Source organism: Garra rufa, chromosome 8 (assembly GCF_049309525.1).
Source record: "Garra rufa chromosome 8, GarRuf1.0, whole genome shotgun sequence".
Lineage (NCBI taxonomy): Eukaryota > Metazoa > Chordata > Actinopteri > Cypriniformes > Cyprinidae > Garra > Garra rufa.
The window spans coordinates 33,522,553-33,540,854 of record NC_133368.1 but is presented as its reverse complement, the minus strand read 5'-3'; the positions used below and the strand labels follow the sequence as shown (position 1 = coordinate 33,540,854).

The 18,302-nt window shown below is 35.8% G+C and overlaps 2 protein-coding genes across 2 annotated transcripts in view; one reads left to right on the top strand and one right to left on the bottom strand.

Moving 5' to 3' along the window:
- Positions 1 to 15,824, top strand: part of cacnb4a (calcium channel, voltage-dependent, beta 4a subunit) — a 44,559-nt gene extending 28,735 nt beyond the window's left edge. Inside the window, exons 3-14 of the mRNA XM_073845380.1 lie at positions 433 to 549; positions 664 to 786; positions 882 to 1,009; positions 2,395 to 2,471; positions 2,921 to 2,940; positions 3,239 to 3,319; positions 5,047 to 5,105; positions 5,191 to 5,300; positions 5,432 to 5,583; positions 6,425 to 6,520; positions 7,175 to 7,360; positions 8,495 to 15,824. Of these exons, the coding sequence (XP_073701481.1) occupies positions 433 to 549; positions 664 to 786; positions 882 to 1,009; positions 2,395 to 2,471; positions 2,921 to 2,940; positions 3,239 to 3,319; positions 5,047 to 5,105; positions 5,191 to 5,300; positions 5,432 to 5,583; positions 6,425 to 6,520; positions 7,175 to 7,360; positions 8,495 to 8,758 (1,413 nt within the window). The 3' untranslated portion in view covers positions 8,759 to 15,824. The remainder of the gene's footprint in view (positions 1 to 432; positions 550 to 663; positions 787 to 881; positions 1,010 to 2,394; positions 2,472 to 2,920; positions 2,941 to 3,238; positions 3,320 to 5,046; positions 5,106 to 5,190; positions 5,301 to 5,431; positions 5,584 to 6,424; positions 6,521 to 7,174; positions 7,361 to 8,494) is intronic.
- A 132-nt stretch (positions 15,825 to 15,956) lies between these two features.
- On the bottom strand, positions 15,957 to 18,185 carry LOC141340298 (high affinity cGMP-specific 3',5'-cyclic phosphodiesterase 9A-like). The gene is made up of 5 exons (XM_073845224.1): positions 18,122 to 18,185; positions 17,946 to 18,048; positions 17,749 to 17,853; positions 17,505 to 17,651; positions 15,957 to 16,947 (listed from the first exon to the last, which is right to left on the bottom strand). The coding sequence occupies exons 2-5, from the start codon at positions 18,027 to 18,029 to the stop codon at positions 16,771 to 16,773; spliced, it is 513 nt and encodes a 170-aa protein (XP_073701325.1). The 5' UTR covers positions 18,030 to 18,048; positions 18,122 to 18,185; the 3' UTR covers positions 15,957 to 16,770.
- Positions 18,186 to 18,302: the final 117 nt, after the last annotated feature.

Genomic DNA, 18,302 nt, shown 5'->3' with positions numbered 1-18,302 from the left:
ATGCATAACTAAATATCTCTTCATTTAAAAACCCAAGCCCATAAACGCATTCATTCTTACGACATTCTCCCTGAAAATGTGTCATTGTACTATTACTGGTGCTTCTATTTTAAGGCTTTCTCTGCTGTTAGAGTTTACATAATAACATTTTTTCCAGCATCAAAGATTGTTAAAACTATCAGCTTCTGCTTGATGCACTGCAATGAAAAGTTGTAGTCTGAAAACCATTTAGATAAAATAATAAAATGACTATGTGCGTAGTACAAATGTGTGTCATTATGGACAAGCAAAAGCAAAGTAAAGGCTATTCCTCCCACACATCCTTTGTTTGGTGTAGCACACATCCACTCTAAATCATCTAGATACATTTTAGGATTCTATGACTTTAGGATTCTGGCAATAAATTGATAGGTATTCACAATTTGTGTGCAGGGTTCCGCCGATTCCTACACTAGCAGACCATCCGACTCAGATGTCTCTCTGGATGAGGAGCAGGGCGGTCGGCAGGAGAAAGAACAGCAGGCCACCGTTCAGCTGGAGAGGGCAAAGGTTAGACTGTTTCAACCAGAGCTACCTGTACTGTAGCTATGCTATTTTTCCTAATTTTTAAAATAGAATATACTACTAATATATTAATTAATATGCGTTTTAAATTTGTCGCAGGCTAAAGCAGTGGCCTTTGCTGTGAGGACAAATGTCAGCTACTGTGGTGCGCTGGATGAGGATGTTCCTGTCGCTGGCACTGCCATTTCCTTTGATGCTAAAGACTTCCTTCACATCAAGGAGGTGAAGAGAGCATTATTTAATGAGAGCCTGTCTAGCTGTATCCATTTATAAATGGACTTTAAACAAATTCCTTTGTCTTCTGTGTATTTGAACAGAAGTACAACAATGACTGGTGGATTGGGCGACTGGTGAAGGAAGGTTGTGATATCGGTTTCATCCCCAGTCCATTAAAATTAGAGAACATTCGCCTACAGCAAGAGCAAAAAAGAGGCCGCTTCCATGGGTAAGACTTATTTAAAGGAAACTATGCTTAATGAGTGTTACGCCAAACCTCAAACAGTTTTGAAGACTGAATACACAGAGATATAAATCTGCCTTCCATTGGATTACTGACAAGCCATTGGTAGATTTCCAAATTTCAGGTTGATTATAAATGCCCTTGTACTTCATTGTTCATTGCAGCATTGTTCTATTTAGAACACAGGATGGGTGATTATTCAGGGGACGACTAATTTTGGAAATGGTGCAATGTCCTTTCATATACTGAGCATGATCGGTCATTGTTGTAAGTGTTTATTGAAAGAAATGACACAAATGCTTTGTGAGATGCTGCGTTCTCTCTCAACAGCAGTGTTGAGTCACGCAGTAGTCATACCTCATCACTCTCTCAGATAAAATGTTTGGGTTTGAAGGACAAAGGCATTTGTACTTTACTGCTGTCCTTTCCTTTACAAAGGAAAAATGTAGTATGTCTAAAACAGTGATCCACATACAGTTCAGGGTCTAAAGTTTACATACACCTTGCAGAATCTGCAAAATGTTAATTATTTTACCGGGGTTACTTATTTTGTCTTCTAGGAAACGTGAGTATCTTCTGTTGCTTCTAAAGAGCAAAACTGAATGAAAAAATATGATATTTAGGCGGAATAAGAAAAATGTACACATCTCCATTCTGTTCAAAAGTTTACACCCCTGGCTCTTAATGCATTATTTTTCCTTTTGAAGCATCAGTGAGCATTTTAACCTTCTGTAATAGTTGCATGAGAGTCCCTCAGTTGTCCTCAGTGTGAAAAGATTGATCTCAAAATCATACATTCATCATTGGAAAGGGTTCAAATTCAAAAAAAGGCAGAAAAACCAAGAATTTGTGGGACCTGATTAATTTTTCTGAAGAACAGCAACAACTATTAAAAAAAACAAAAAAAAAAACAGCTGTGGATCATTCAGGTAACAACACAGTATTAGGAATCAATTGTATGTAAACATTTGAACAGGATCATTTTTATAAATTCAACTATTATTTCTTTGGACTATATGTAAATGTATCTTTCATGTGAAATATCTAATTCAGGTCAGTACTAAATAAAAAATAACATTGCATTTTGTATGATCCCTAATTTACATTTACTAGCATATTCTGCAAGGTGTATGTAAACCTTTGACCTCAACTGTAGATGTCCTTTAAGACATTGATGTATAACTTACCTTAAATGCAATAACAAAGATGAATAGAGTGTTGGGCATTATAGCATATTCTAGCTCTTAACATCTTAACAGCATAACTGAACTCCAATTAGACATGCAGCATGATGAGCTCACTTTTTTTAACACTACTTAATTAACAGTTCTTAATTACCACCATTCCCTATTTTTATTCCGCCCCTGTAGGAAGTCCAGCGGGAACTCCTCTTCCAGTCTAGGTGAAATGGTTTCAGGCACCTTCAAGCCCAACCCCGGCTCTGCAGGTCAGCTTCAGTCTTCAACCTTAGTGAATGATTCCAGTCCACTTCAGATTTACAGGCTGTTTTTAATAAAATGTCCAGAAATACAGAATAAATCAATATTTTCTAACAGCAGCAATGGGAAAACATTGCTCTTTTTAATGCTGTCTAAAATAACACTTAATTCAGTATCTTAATACAATATTTAATACAGTTAACGCCTCTTGACACAAAATAAATATCAAAATAAATATGGCTGAGGAACACATCCTGTAGAGGCTGTGTTACCCAGTAAAATTTATGAATGTAAAATGTTTTTTTAAGATTAAAATCATACTAGAAGACTTCTAATTATTGAAAATGTTGAATGTTATTTATTTTATTTTATTTTGAATTTTAAATAGAGAAAAGATGCATTAAATTATGGCTCGTTTTAGTCTACTTTTTAAAATTCTTCTTTTCCATTATCACAGGTAAACAGAAACAGAAAGTGGTGAGTTAACTGTTTTTCATTTGTCAATTTGGTAACACTTTGCAATAAGGTTCATTAGGTAACATTAGTTAACTACATTAGTTAACATGAACTAAGGATGAACAATACAGCATTTATTCATCTTAGTTAAGTTAATTGCAACAGATTAATAAATAGTGTAATAAATGTATTGTTTATTGTTCATTCACGTTAATTAATACATTAGCTATTGCATTGTTCATTCAGTAATCGGTATGAGATTATTATAGCGCAAAAAACCAGCATATTGTTTCACATCTAAATCGCTCTTGTATTGCAGGCTGAGCACATTCCTCCATACGACGTGGTCCCTTCCATGAGGCCGGTGGTCTTAGTTGGCCCATCGCTTAAGGGATATGAGGTAGGCCTTCCCCAATCCCTGTGGTGTATGTGTGTGTATATTTAGACATGGTAACCAGGGCATCACTTCTTAAGCAGCGAGCGAGAGGGGATGTCGGTTTGTCACTGAATAGCAGTCATCATCTCCAAGCAGAGTTGCCAAGGCAACAACCTTCTGGGTACAACATGCCAGTCTCAAAAATGGAGTATGGTTTGAAATTAGAAACAGAAGAAAAAACATAACCACCATCCCTGAAATCAGCGTGACAAGTGTGTTAACATGCACCATTTCAATATTAGACTAGATCTCCAGTCATGCACCTTGGAGTGTATATTATGATTGATCTGTGAAAGATCAACAGCTGTATTTGATCATTTAAGATCATTATTTAAAAATACATGTCATCTGCTCTTTTACAAACATCATTTTAAAGAACAGTTCACCCACGTGAGTGTTTCTTCATCAGAACAGATTTGGATAAATTTAGCATTACATTAGTTGTGTGCAGATCTTCTGCAGTGAATGGGTGCTGTCATAATGAGAGTCCAAACAGCTGATAAAAAAAGCACAGTAATCCACAAGTAACCCACATGAATCCAATCTATGAATGAATCTCTTGTGAAGTGAAAATCTGCATGTTTCTAAGCATTTCTTACAGCTAAAATAAGAGTCCTCTATCCTTAATATTTCTTTCTCCGATAAAAAGGGCTTCTTGTCTGAATCAGTAGAGAAATATGCACAGAACAAGCACTATTTGCAAGCAGTCCAAATCATTTTTAAACAAATATATCTGTGGCTTTTGATGTGAGAGGACAACAGGAGGAAACATTGTTTTGGATTATGGAGAGATTTGTTTCTTACAAACACACAGCTTTTCACTTCTCAAGACATTAACTGATGGACTTAAGTTGCGTGCATTAATTGTTGAATATTATGATATTTTTATCAGCTGTTTGGACTTTCATTCTGACGGCACCCATTCACTGCAGAGGATTCATTGGTTGAGCTAGTGATGTAATGCTAAATTTCCTCAAATCTGTTCTGATGAAGAAAAACTCTACAGTCAAACCAAAATTTATTCAGACACCTTCAACATTTCTCACATTATCACAAATTATTTGCTGTAGTTTAGAAAATGGTAATAAAATATGACAAGAACTCAAGAGTTAAACAGTGTCGGAACAAACTCATCTTGATAATCACAAATGAATTAACAGGCAAACCAAAATTTATTCAGGCACCTTCAAAATTTCTTACATTATCACAGTTTATTTGCTATAGTTTAGAAAATGGTCATAATAATGACAAGAACAACTCAAGAGGTAAAGTGTGTCAGAACAAATTCATCTTGATAATGTCAGATAACTTTGATAGAAAGGTATGTAACAAAACATGGTCAGGTCAAAGTGTCAAATCAAAATTTTGATCCTAAATTTGTATCAATTTTACCGGGAATTTTGGGGTACAATATGTCACAGTTTACTTTATTTTGTTATCCTCACTTACATAAATTAATTATAGTGTCCTGCACCCACTAGTAAAAAATAACAAAACTTATATCTGCTGTCTGAATAATTTTGGTTTGACTATATATCTTGAATAGTATGAAATTAGTTTATTTTCTTTTTATTATTTTGACTAGACACTGAAGTACAGTATTTTCCTTGTTTTCTCAGTAAATCTGTCAAATAAAAATATTCATTTGATCATAATTGTGTTTACTCTCCTATCTTCATGGGTTTGAACAGGTGACAGATATGATGCAGAAAGCACTCTTTGACTTCCTGAAACACAGGTTTGAAGGCAGGTGAGGGATAGGTTTTAATGTGTTGTGGATTTTGAATACCTTTTCTGTCCATGTGGTTGATTTCATTACATTTTATTCATTTTAGGATATCAATCACAAGAGTAACTGCAGACATATCTTTGGCCAAGAGATCTGTGCTAAATAACCCTAGTAAGAGAGCCATCATTGAGAGATCCAATACCAGATCCAACCTGGGTATGCCAGCTCCTGTTTAATTGCCACTGAGCATTTCTGACTGAATGCAAGTTAATTCATTAATGTAGACATGTTTACTGCTTCAAAGTCAGCATGTTTACATCATTCTGAATGTTTTTGCTTTCTAACAGCGGAGGTTCAGAGTGAAATCGAGCGAATCTTTGAATTGGCCAGATCCCTTCAGCTGGTTGTGCTGGATGCTGACACGATCAACCATCCAGCCCAGCTCATCAAGACTTCTTTAGCTCCCATTATTGTCCATGTCAAAGTGTCTTCTCCCAAGGTAACATGGTTGCATCTCTAACAATTTTACAATATGTAATATCTCAGGTCTCAGGTGTCCCCAGAATGTGTCTGTGAAGTTTCAGCTCAAAATACCCTGCAGATCATTTATTATATCATTTTGAAAATGCCAATTTTGAGTGAAAGCAGAAACACACGGTTTTTATGCATGACTCTTTAAATGTAAATGAGCTGCTGCTCCCCGCCCCCTTTTCCAGAATAAGGCTGTGCCTTTACAGCTTGCATCTCAGATATTCTGACACAAAACATATTAGTTTAAACTTCTGATATACGGTTTTCTGAGTGCACACATCTGAAGCAAACACACATAAAAGTGGCTGTCACACAGCATGTGAGTTCTACACTAAATTCTCTTTCAAGTCTTATTGAGCATAAACTGTCAAATGCACACAAGATTATGTTTAAAAACACACATGAGTCACAAAAGAAAATGTCAGTGAATGTAAACAGCTAGGAAAGAAATTGCATGTTTATATTAGATCTGTGTGGCAGCAGTGTAATATACAGTAAATAAATCAATAAATCCACTGCTCTCTTGTCTCCTCTGATGCTGGGATTCAGAGTTCTTTGCTTCTTTGTTCTTACATCACAAATCAAAATCTGACATGCTGTTTTTTTCACAAGCTTGCAGAGAAAGGCTTACCAAAACAAAGTTACTTTTTCATGTTTCCTAGGTTGGTAGATGCACTGGGGACCCAATTATAGCACTTAAATACGGAAAAAGTCAGATTTTCATGATGTCACCTTTGAAGACAAGTATTAATATCTGTTAGTTGAGTGATGTTATGACTACAATAGTTTTTGCATTTGTGTGCTTACAGGTATTGCAACGACTGATCAAATCACGAGGGAAATCTCAAAGCAAGCATTTAAATGTACAACTGGTGGCAGCAGACAAATTAGCTCAGTGCCCTCCAGTGAGTATCCAGAATTGCATAACATTCTCCAAATCTTTCTTTTAAAGTGTTTCCAATCTATCTTACTTTCATTATCTGACGTGTACTACTGCAGTTTGGGGTCAATAAGATGTTTTTGACAGAAGTCTCTTATGCTCTCTAAGGCTGCATTTATTTTACTAAAATTTATTGAATATATTTTAAAATGTAATTTATTCCTGTGATGGCAAAGCTGAATTTTCAGCAGCCATTACTCCAGTCTTCAGTGTCACATGGTCCTTCAGAGATCATTTTGATATGCTGATTTGCTGCTTATAAAACTTTTCTTATTATCAGTGTTGGAAACATTTGTTCTACTTAGTACTTTTTGTGGAAATGTAATTTTGTCATGATTCTTTAATGAATAGAAAGTTAACAAATTCAGCATTTCAACAGCATTTATTTGAAATATAAATCTTTTGTAACATTTTAAAAGACCTTATTGTCATTTCTGATCAGTTTAATGTGTCCTTGCTGAATAAAGACTCTGTTCAAAAGACATACTTTTGAACAGTAGTGACACAGGATATTCTGTAAGACAAAAATTAGATTTTTATTCATTGTGGTTAGATTAGGAAAGATAAAGGTTCTGACATATAAAACATTGACTACATTGCTGTTCCTGTCCCATTCTAGGAAATGTTTGACGTAATTTTGGATGAGAACCAACTTGAGGATGCATGTGAACATCTGGCCGAGTATCTGGAGGCCTATTGGCGTTCAACTCATACGTCCCTCAGCACTCCTCTGAACCCTCTGCTGGGTCGCAACCTGGGCTCCACTGCGCTCTCACCGTACCCCACAGCCATCTCTGGACTTCAGGTGAGTGAAGACGTTGGACTCAGTTTAAATATGTGACCCTGGACCACAAAACCAGTTGTAAGTAGCATGGATATATTTGTAGCAATAGCCAACAATACATTGTATGGGTCAAAATTATCATTAGGATATTAAGTAAAGATCATGTTCCATGAAGATATTTCGTACATTTTTCAAAGTAAATATATCAAAAAGTATTTTTTGATTAGTAATATGCTAAGAACTTAATTTGGACAACTTTTAAGCCAATTTTCTCAATATTTTTGGCCACTGTTGCCATCACAAGCTTTATAGAGCATACCATAGGAATGAACTGAAGATTTCAGAGATTACTGGAACACAAATGAAATATTATCTTTATGTGTGCTGGAATTAAAGAGTTAGTTCACCTAAAAATGAAAATTCTGTCATTACTCACCCTCATGTCGTTCCAAACCCGTAAGATCTTCCTTCATGTTCGGAACACAAATTAGGCATGACCCTGCATAGACAGCAATGCAACAGACATGTTCAAGGTTCAGAAAGGTAGTAAGGACATTGTTTCAACCTTTTGTTTCAATTCTTTTTGAGCACATTCACAAGATTTTAAAATTGATTTTATCACTTTAATAAAATCTCACAAAACCTTCCAAGATTTCTAGATTATATTTCCATAAATTTATGAAGCTATGAGAATACTTTTTGAACACAAAGAGGACAAAAACAATGACTTTATTCAACAATATCTTCTCTTTCATGTCAATCTTTGTCACGAGAGTACCCCGACACAAAAAAGTATTTCAAAAGTATTCTCGTAGCTTCGTGAAATTACAATTGAAACACTGATGTCACATGGACTATTTTACAGATGTCCTTACTACCTTTCTGGACCTTGAACGTGGTAGTTGCGTTGCTGTCTATGCAGCGTCAGAAAGCTCTTGAATTACATCAAAAATGTCTTAATTCGTGTTCAAAAGATAAACAAAGGTCTTAAGTTTTGGAACAACATGAGGGTGAGTAATTAATGACAGAATTGTCATTTTTTCGCAATGTGATTGAAAGTAAATGCTTATTAAAGTCCTCTGAAAGAATGTTTTAAAATGTACTTTAAATTGTACTATATTGATTTCACTGCTAATATTGGTAAACTTTCAACAGAGCCAAAGAAATAAAAACAGCAATCACATCAGTGACAACTCTCCAATGGAGCGGCGCAGCTTGATGACTGCCGACGAGAACCACCACAACAACGAGCGGCAAAAGAAGAATCATAACCGCCTATCCTCCAGCTCCCAGCAAAGTCGAGACCACTACCCTCTGGTAGAGGAGGACTACCATGATCCCTATCAAGATGCGTACAAACCTCACCGCAACCGAGGCTCCCCCGGAGGCTACAGTAACGACTCACGGCACAGACTCTGAACATCCAAACCACTATACCCAGAGCTATGAGATAAATCTCAAGTAATTGTGTAAACCCTTTCTGCAAATGCAGTGCATTGCATTCACTCCATTTATGGGCCATCTTAACTAAAAGCAAAATCCAAGCACTCGGCCCGTCTATGTAAGGCAGTTGTTTGCAGCCCTTGCGCATCTCTTGTCAGTTAGAGGTGCTGATTTTATCTGCAATGGTTGAGATAAGATGCTCTTCTGGAGGAGTGACAACTATAGTACCATCTGGTCCATCCAAGTAGAGGCCTAAGCCCTGCATCTAATTGCTAACCAAAGCCCTGCACTGTCTATATTTGCAGGACGTGTTGTGGTGGCATGCTAATTTTCACCCTGAACTAGTGCCGGCATGCAGAAATGCTCAACAGTGCCAAGACCCAATCAGCACAGAGCCTTTTTGCACGATTTCAGTAGCCAATGGAAGTGTCATGCATTCGCCGTTCTGTTTCTTCCTGTCACAGTATTGACTCTTATTTTGCCCAAACAGCCTCAGGTACGAAGCAGGAATGCTGCATAGGTGCCAAAATCAAAGAGGTTTCTTTTCCCGCGGTCTATTTTCATAATGATATCTGCAGATAGTGTCAACAGATACTATTTTCTGAGCAAAATACAAAAGATAGCAACATATTATTCTTTTTTATGTACACCATAATGCCTATAGCTCACTCAGCGCTTTGCCCAGGCCTACAAGTGGGATGTTGTTGCAAAAAAACGATGCCAGTATCAGGTAGATTTTATCATTTTAATTACTCCATTACTTGGCAGTATTAGTAAATGAACGGATCTCATGAAATCCTACAAGAACTCCAGATTATCTTTCACCTACAAATCTGAAGAAAAAACACAGATAAATATAAATTATATAAATACATTAAAGCCTGTTTTAGGATAATCAAGACATTATTTTCATGACAATTAAGCATCCCCTCCTTACTTGATTACTGCTATAATAATATACTGCAAGATTTTTTTTTGGTTTACATTGTAAAGAATTACATATTCTTTATTTTTATTTTAATATCAATTAAATAGTGTTATTCAAAATAATAGGTTAAAAACGGAATAAGAATTTGAGGGTATATTGTGCTTAATTATCATTAAAATTATATTAGAATAAAAAGACAATTTTAAAGAGCTGTATTTTCTTTATGCTATATATAGGGGTTTATTTATGTATTTATTTATTTATTTTTGGTGAAATGTGACCTGAGCATGTTTTATGAGATTCTCAGGGGTTTTGTTGAGCTTATATCACACTGTTTTGTTTTGGGTTTTTTGATAAAAATGGCATAGTAGCCTGTGTCCTCAAAATTCAGTTCATTGCGAAAGTATTTATTTTTTCACATTTTATGATGTTGCAGCCTTATATTAAAATGCTTTATTTAACTTTTTTCCACATCAATGAACTCTCCATACACCATAATGACAAAGTAAAAAAATGATTAGTGAGAATTTAGCAAATTTATTAAGATTAAAAAACTGAAATAAGTAAATTGCATAAGTATTCATACCCATAACGCAGTACTTACTTTGAAGCACCTTTACAGCCTCAAGTCTTTTTGGGTATGATGCGACAAGCTTTGCACATCTGCATTTGGCAATTATCTGCCGTTCTTCTCACCTCTTCACCTCTCAAGCTCTGTCAGCTTGGATGGGGGCAGACGCACATTTTCAGGTATCTCCAGTAATGTTTGATTGGGTTCAAGCCCAGGCTGTGGCTGAGCCACACAAGGACATTCACAGAGCTGTCCATAAGCCACTTTTCCTGTGTGCTTAGGGTCATTGTCCTGTTGGAAGGTAAACCTTCTGCCCAGTCTGAGGTTCTGAATGCTCTGGATTAGGTTTTCATCAAGGCTATCTCTATATTTTGCTGTGTTGAGGTTTCCTTCTACTCTGACGAGTGCATCAGTTTCTGCCACTAAAAAACAGCCCCACAGCACTTTACTTTTGGTACTGTGCAGGTGATGTGCAGTCCCTGGTTTCCTCTAAACATGCTTGGAATTGAGGTTCATCACACCAGAGGATCTAGTTTCTCACAATCCGAGAGTTCTTGGAGCTCAACTCGAGTGACCAATAGCTTCTTGGTCACCACTCTAACCAAAGCCCTTCTCCATCATTTGCTCAGTTTGGCCAAGTGGCCAGCTCTAGGATGAGTCCTAGTTGTTCCAAACTTCTTCCATTATGGATAATGGAGGCTACATGGTTCTGTGAGCCTTCATTGCAGCAGAAATTTTTCTAAACTCTTCCCCAGATGCGTGGCTTGACACAATCCTCTCTCTGAGCTCTACACACAGTTCTTCTGACCTCAGGGCTTGGTTTTCCCTCTGATATGCATTTTCAGCAGTTAGACCTTTTATTGAGTGGTGTTTGCCTTTCCAAATCATACCTATTCAATTGAATTTACCACAGGTTAAATCCACTCAAAGTGTAGTAACATCTACAAGTGATACGAAAGCTCCTGAGCTAAATTTTAAGTGTCACAGAAAAGGGTATGAATACTTATGCAATGGAATCATTTCAGTTTTTTATTCGTAAAAAATTTGCAAAGTTGTTACAAACATGTTTTTTTAGTTTGTCATTATGGTGTATGGAGTGTAGTTTGGTGTGGGAAAAAAAGTTATTTAAAGCAGTTTAACATAAGGCTGCAACATAACAAAACAAGAAAAAATGGAGGGTTTGAATACTTTTGCACGACATTGTATGTGGCAGCTGAGTGGAAGTCCATTCTGTCACTGAGGGAGTGTTTATACGACACCATTTTCAACTAAAAATGGAATGTTTTTAAGCATTTTGGCCATTCATTTGAACAAAAATTGCCTTTTGGGGGCCTGAAAACTTTTGAAATCAACTGCAAGTTTGAAAACGATACCATTAAGGCCTCTGTGTAAACTACCAAAAATTTATTTGTGACATTATACAGCATTTTTAGTTGTGTTAGCAGATCAATATAAAGTGACCTTCGAAAACGCAAAGGAAAAACGTTCTGTTTTTAGTACACTGTTGTCGTGTAAACATACCCTGAGTCAGGTCTGTGGATCACCATAAAGTTTCTCTGTTCTGTTAAGCTTTATGAACAAGTCATTGATTAATATGACTACTACTAGTCTTGAACTATTTAGTGCGTGCCTGACCTATAGTGTAGTTACTGGTTGCCGTAGCAGGTACACAAAGTATTGGAATTAAAATTAGACTTTAGACACAACATAAAAACATTATTAAACACACTGAAGTGCTCAGTTGAACAAATCAGGTGTCATTCCCGCCTTTGCATGTGCAAAACTACTTGGTTGTGCTGATGGCTTACATGATTATGACAAAAAACATCAGCTTTTTTTCTATTGCATTAGATATTTCTTCATCTCATTGTCATTTATTGAGTGAAAAATGCTAAATGGGGTTTCAGAAACAGCTCCAGACAAAGCTTGTAATTGATGCTAGCACAGTTATGTTGTCTGGATCTTGACATTTGCATTTTTCCCCGACTTGCAACAATTCTGCATCTGATTTGATTACCTTAATTGTGTTGTGTTGTACAGTGTTTCCTCTCACAGAGATCGCTGTTGTGTGTTCGTAATGCTCAGAGAGAGAACAAAAGCAGTGTCGATTCAGTAGTTAATGTGTTGCAAAAAGCATTTGGTCCATATCTTTCAGTGGCTTCATATAGTTGAGGTGTTATACTATACGTTTGGTGTGGAAATGATTGGATTTATCCAGTTTCCATTCTGCTGTAAGTTCTACCTGTGAGCAGTTCTGAGGAGGTAGCTTTGATAGTAATAAATAACTGGATTTGCCACGTGCAGAGCCAGTAGGAAAGAATCTCTGTCTCTCCGTAGGCTATTTTCAGTATATATCGTACGTAGCATTAGAAAGCATTCAGTAAACGTTTTGAAACGTTTCTTGCTGCAGGTGAGGGGCCAGTAAAAGTCAATGTAGTTTGGGTAAAGTGTCCTTATTCTCTGATCACTGCCACCCCCATTTATCCTGCCCACTCCATTATCCATGTGCAATATTTCATAAACTATAAAAGAAAAAACATACTATTTAATTGTCTGGTTTAGCAGGCTCAGTAACATTCTCTGAATCATATACACTACCAGTCAAAAGTTTTTGAACACTAAGATTTTTCATTTCTTCTGCTCACCATGCCTGCTTTTATTTGATCCAAAGTACAGCAAAACAGTAAAATATAAAAATAATTTACTATTTAAAATAAATTATTTCTATTTGAATATATTTTAAAATATAATTTATTCCTGTGATTTCAAAGCTGATTTTTTTTTATCATCATCACTCTAGTCACATGATCCTTCAGAAATCATTCTAATATTCTGATTTGCTGCTCAAAAAGGATTTATTGTTATTATTATTTTGAAAACAACTAAGTAGAATTTATTTCAGGTTTCTTTGATGAATAGAACGTTCAATAGAACAGCATTTATCTGAAATAGAAATGTTTCTGAACATAAATGCCTTTATCATCACTTTTGATTGTAAAAAGGTTACAACAGATTTTTATTTCAGATAAATGCTGATCTTTGGATCTTTCTATTCATGAAAGCATCCTAAAAATGTACTTAAATATTAATAATATTAATAAATGTTTTTATTTTAAACTCAGCATATTAGATCATCATATTAGAGTGATTTCTGAAGGATCATGTGACACTGAAAACTGGACTAATGATTCAGAAAAAGTAGGTTTGATCTCAGGAATAAATTACATTAACAAATAAAAAAAACTGTTGTTTTAAATAGTCAAAATATTTCAAAATGTTACTGTTTTGAGAATTAAATAAACAGGCTTGGTGACTTCTTTTAAAAAAATTAAAAATCTTCCTGTTCAGAAACTTTTGACATTATAATAGATGTATAAAGAGCTATTTGGGAACCACTTGACAGTTTTGTTCTGAAATAATATTAATTATTATTACTATTAACTATAAAATCATATTCCTAAAACAACGCTTTCAGTTAATCTAAACATTATTTATAATAAACCTCCTTCCATTTGTGGACATCCTTAAATTAACTGATAGTTAATATATATTTGTTTTTTGTTAGTTTGTTTGTTGTTTTTTTCTCAGATGTACATAATTCTATTTGTAAAGAATCACAATTTTTTGGTGTATGCTCCTTAACTTACATCTCAAGGTCCTTTGGTCACTTTTGGTGTCAGTATTGTAGCCAACACTCAGGACCACCACTGCTTTTATTACTAGAATTACTAGTCATTTCTCACATTACTATTTGTTCAGTTTCAGTCAGTCCATTCCCTGCCAGTAACTTTATGCCTTAACTTTTTAATAAGGTACATGTCCGATTTTTTCCAACTTTTGCAAACAGACGGTTTCTTTCTATGAGTTTTTTGAGAGCTCTGTGGATTTAATTTATTTTGAAGTTTGTATAAGGATTAGTTTAGTTCCAGAATAAAACTTTCCTTGTAATTTGCTCACCTCCATGTCATCCAAGATGTTCACGTCTTTCTTTCTTCAATCGAAAGGAAATAAAGGTTTTTGAGGAAAACATTCCAGGATATTTCTCCATATAGTGGACTTCAATGGGGATCAACAAGTTGAAGGTCCAAATTGCAGTTTCAATGCAGCTTCAAAGGGCTCTACACGATCGCTAGTCTCACGCCCACGGAACGTTGGCTAAACACCTAACTGGAAACACTTCAGGAATGTCGAAGTCGGTAGACGCGAGTGTCGCGTTTATTTTCGGTCCACCGGGAAACAAAGCGCAGACTGATTTACTCGGCGTTTTGCTAAAATGTGCTTATGCAGACGCCATTGTTGTTATACACATATGCGACCTTCGCGAACAAATTACTGACTTACTGCTTGTTCTCCCTCTTCTTCGTTATCTTTCAATGCTGGTTATTTCAATGACTGACTCGTTGCACGCCAGTCTGTTGTTGTGGGGGCATTTCCACGCACAGAAACGTGATGCTGAACGAAACGAACTGTGATTGGTTGTTTGACATGTCGATCAAACGGTCTTATGGGCGGGACTTGGCCAATGAAAGCCAAGTATAGGTCTCTGCAGGAAAGTAATGGGAGTTACTAGATCGGGGCGTTTTTAGACCATGGTACCTGATTGGCTGACGTCATAGTGACGGTAGGTTTAGGGGTGGGGTTAGGTAAAGGGAATCATTTCGATATCATGATTTAGAAACACCCAGCAGTTTGAAAACACCCACAAAATTCAGAAACGCCCACGTTTGCTCTGCAGAGACCTCTTCCTCATGAAAGCTGCCATGAGTTCCAGACCGACAGCCGTCAGTCTTCTACACGATCGCAGACAAGGAATAATGGTCTTATCAAGTGAAACTTTATAAAAATGTAAAAAAAAAAAAATCTATATTTTTTTAGAAATGTAAAGCCCTTTGAAGCTGCATTGAAACTGCAATTTAGACCTTCAACCTGTTGGTCCCCATTAAAGTCCACTATATGGAGAAACAACTGAAGAAAGACAGACATGAACATTTTGGATGGTGAGTAAATTATCAGGATTTTTTTATTTTGCCTTTATTTGAAACATTTTCATTCTATACTTAGTTTTAACTGTCATTCTTTGTGTGGTAAATCGTCAACAACTGACTAGACTTATTTCATTTTGTAAAAACAAACAAACAACGTACTTCCTATATTACACCTCTGCCCCAATAAAACCATTTTTCCCTTCCGTTCCTTCCTTAGAATGATAGATGTGGTTTTTTTTATTTCTCAGTGAACGTTCTGTTTCATGCAATGGCATGTTGGTAAAGGAAAATGAGAAATGAATCCAAAATAAGTGATAGCCATTTACTATGCAAATGTGTACAGTGCTGCATGCTAATGCTTTACCTGCCTCTGCAACTTAATGGCTTCAGATGGAGTTCAAATGGAATTGTGGGTATTACTTGCGCAGGACTGTATTTGAGAGAAATGCAAAACTGCATGCATAATATTCCACTTGCATCGTTCAGATTAAAGACACTATATGGTTTTTGGGAAACAGATGTGTAAAATGAAGTAAGTTTTCTTTTGTAAAATAAATTTGAATGTAAAAGAGTGCTGTGACGAGTCTCTTTAATAGCACATTTTCAGTTGCACAGTAGAATCAGTGACAAATCTAATTCAGTCAATATTTATAACCATTAGCAGTGACAATGGCTTATTTACATAATTTAATGGTACAGCTCCATTTATAGCCTCCTCGCTTATGTCTATGAAATTATGGCTTCTACTAGCACCATCTTCTGGGCTAAGTGTGCATGTTCACTACATTCATTTTCAAGACTATTTGTGACCCTGGACAACAAACCCAGTCATAAGTAGCACGGGTATATTTGTAGCAATAGCCAACAATACACTGTATGAGTCAAAATGATCGATTTGTCTTTAATGCCAAAAATCATTAGGATATTAAGTAAAGATCATGTTTCATGAAGATGCAGATTTGGACAACTGTAAAGGCAATTTTCTCAATATTTTGATTTTTTGCACCCTCGGATTCCACATTTTCAAATAGTTGTATCTCGTCCAAATATTGTCCTATCCTAACAAACCACACATCAATGGAACGCTTATTTATTTATCAAAGAAAAACATTCTCAGCAGACACTGTGATTTTAGTATTTTTAATAAGTAGTTTTACTTAAGATGCTGTTATTAATAGACAGCTGTGACATACGACATTCTGATATTCATTTAATTTTTCAGTTTAGCATTTCACTCAAGTTTTTATGCTGATAATTAGTAATATAAAATGTTATATTAAATTAGAAGAAGGCTAAATATATATATATATATATATATATATATATATATATATATTAACACTTTGAATATATTTAGTGAAACTATTCAACCCTCGTTTGAATATATACACAGTATATTTAGCTGGTAAAAGTAGAATAAATTTACTTTAAGCCCTAAAGCACAACTCTGAAACTCAACCTAGATTTGGATTATAGGACGAACATTTAACACCGTGAGGTTAGATCACAGGTTAACTGGTTTTGTCGTCCCACCAGGTTCTGGATGAGCTTCTGGCTCTTTTGAGGTGCTGGGTGTGGCCATTTTCTCACTCTGGGCCCGGTTCTGTTTCTCCCTCTCCAGAGCTTTTTCCATCTCTGTGTAATAATCCAGGGCTTTCCGCACTGGGTCAATGATGTGTTGCTGTAAGGTTAGAAGTAAGTAATGTTTAGCATTAATCTCACAGCAGAAAATTCTAAAAGAAATAAAGGTTTTTGAGGAAAACATTCCAGGATTTTTCTCCATATAGTGAACTTAAATGAAAACCAATGAGTTGAAGGTCCAAATTGTAGTTTCAATGCAGCTTCAAATGGCTCTACACAATCCCATCTGAGGAATAAGGGTCTTATCTAGCAAAATCAGTCGGTCCGTTTCTAAAAAATTTTTTAAATCTATACCTATATATATATATATATATATATATATATATATATATATATATATATCTTTTTTTAGAAAACCAATCATTTCACTAGATAAGTCCCTTATTCCTTGGCTGGGATCATGTAAAGCCCTTTGAAGCTGCAGTGAAACTGCAATTTGGACCTTCAACCTGTTGTCTCCCATTGAAGTCCACTATATGGAGAAACTGTCTTGACTTTACGTTTTTGATGTAACTGATTATCTCAAATTGTTTGCATTCTCCTAACTTATTCAAGTTTATAGTGTATGTTCCAAAGATTTTCCAGGAACTTACTCACCTCCAGAGAGGGGAACAGATTGGCCAGTTCGATGAAGAGAGGAAAGAGAACAAAGCGGATGAATCCAGTCTGAGAAGACGGTTTGGTCACTTTGTCTCGATCCATGAACGGAGTGACAGGTAGACCCTCCAACTTCTCCATATCACTCTAGATTTTTTTTTTTTTACAATAGATAACATAAAAGCGCAAAACACTGTTGGTTGACACTGAGGTTTGATTATTACACAAAGTTAGCTATATTTACCTGATTAAAGAACTCCTGCAGCAGACAGTCCAGCCATGGTTCTGCCACATCCATGGGTCTCGCTTCATTGGAGATGTCACTTACTTTAATCATGATCATCATCAGCTGTAATAGAAGACAGAAAGTGTCCTCAAGTGGATTGACTTCTGGGTTTGATCACTGAATGACTATTATGAATTTCATTGTGCTGTCCTTACCACATCTCTGTGATCTTTGTTGCTGAAGTCGAACACAGGGAGAATGGTTTTGAACTTGTTGAGGATCTCAGTATGTCTGGTCATATCAGTAGCAAGAATACACCTGCAGTGATGATAAAGTTGCTCAGTTTTGATCTAGTTTTTGGTTTGGGATTATAGAAGAGTAAATAACATACTTAATTATGCCCTCTCGTATTCTTTTGTATTGCTCTGTTGACAGGTTTCGGAAAATGTTGCTTTCAGTCTGAAAAATAATCCATGTTGGTTTTTCATGCATCTAGAAAATGTGCATATTATACATATATACTGCACAGTACAGAAGTAGTATGAAAAATACAATTGTATGCTATTTCAAAC

Coding starts and splice junctions, on each gene's coding strand:
- LOC141340298 (XM_073845224.1), bottom strand. CDS start 18,029: ATGACCAGACATACTGAGATCCTCAACAAGTTCAAAACCATTCTCCCT. Junction 17,854..17,945: donor ACAAAGATCACAGAGATGTG/GTAAGGACAGCA, acceptor CTTCTATTACAG/CTGATGATGATCATGATTAA. Junction 16,948..17,504: donor ATCTGTTCCCCTCTCTGGAG/GTGAGTAAGTTC, acceptor CTAACCTTACAG/CAACACATCATTGACCCAGT.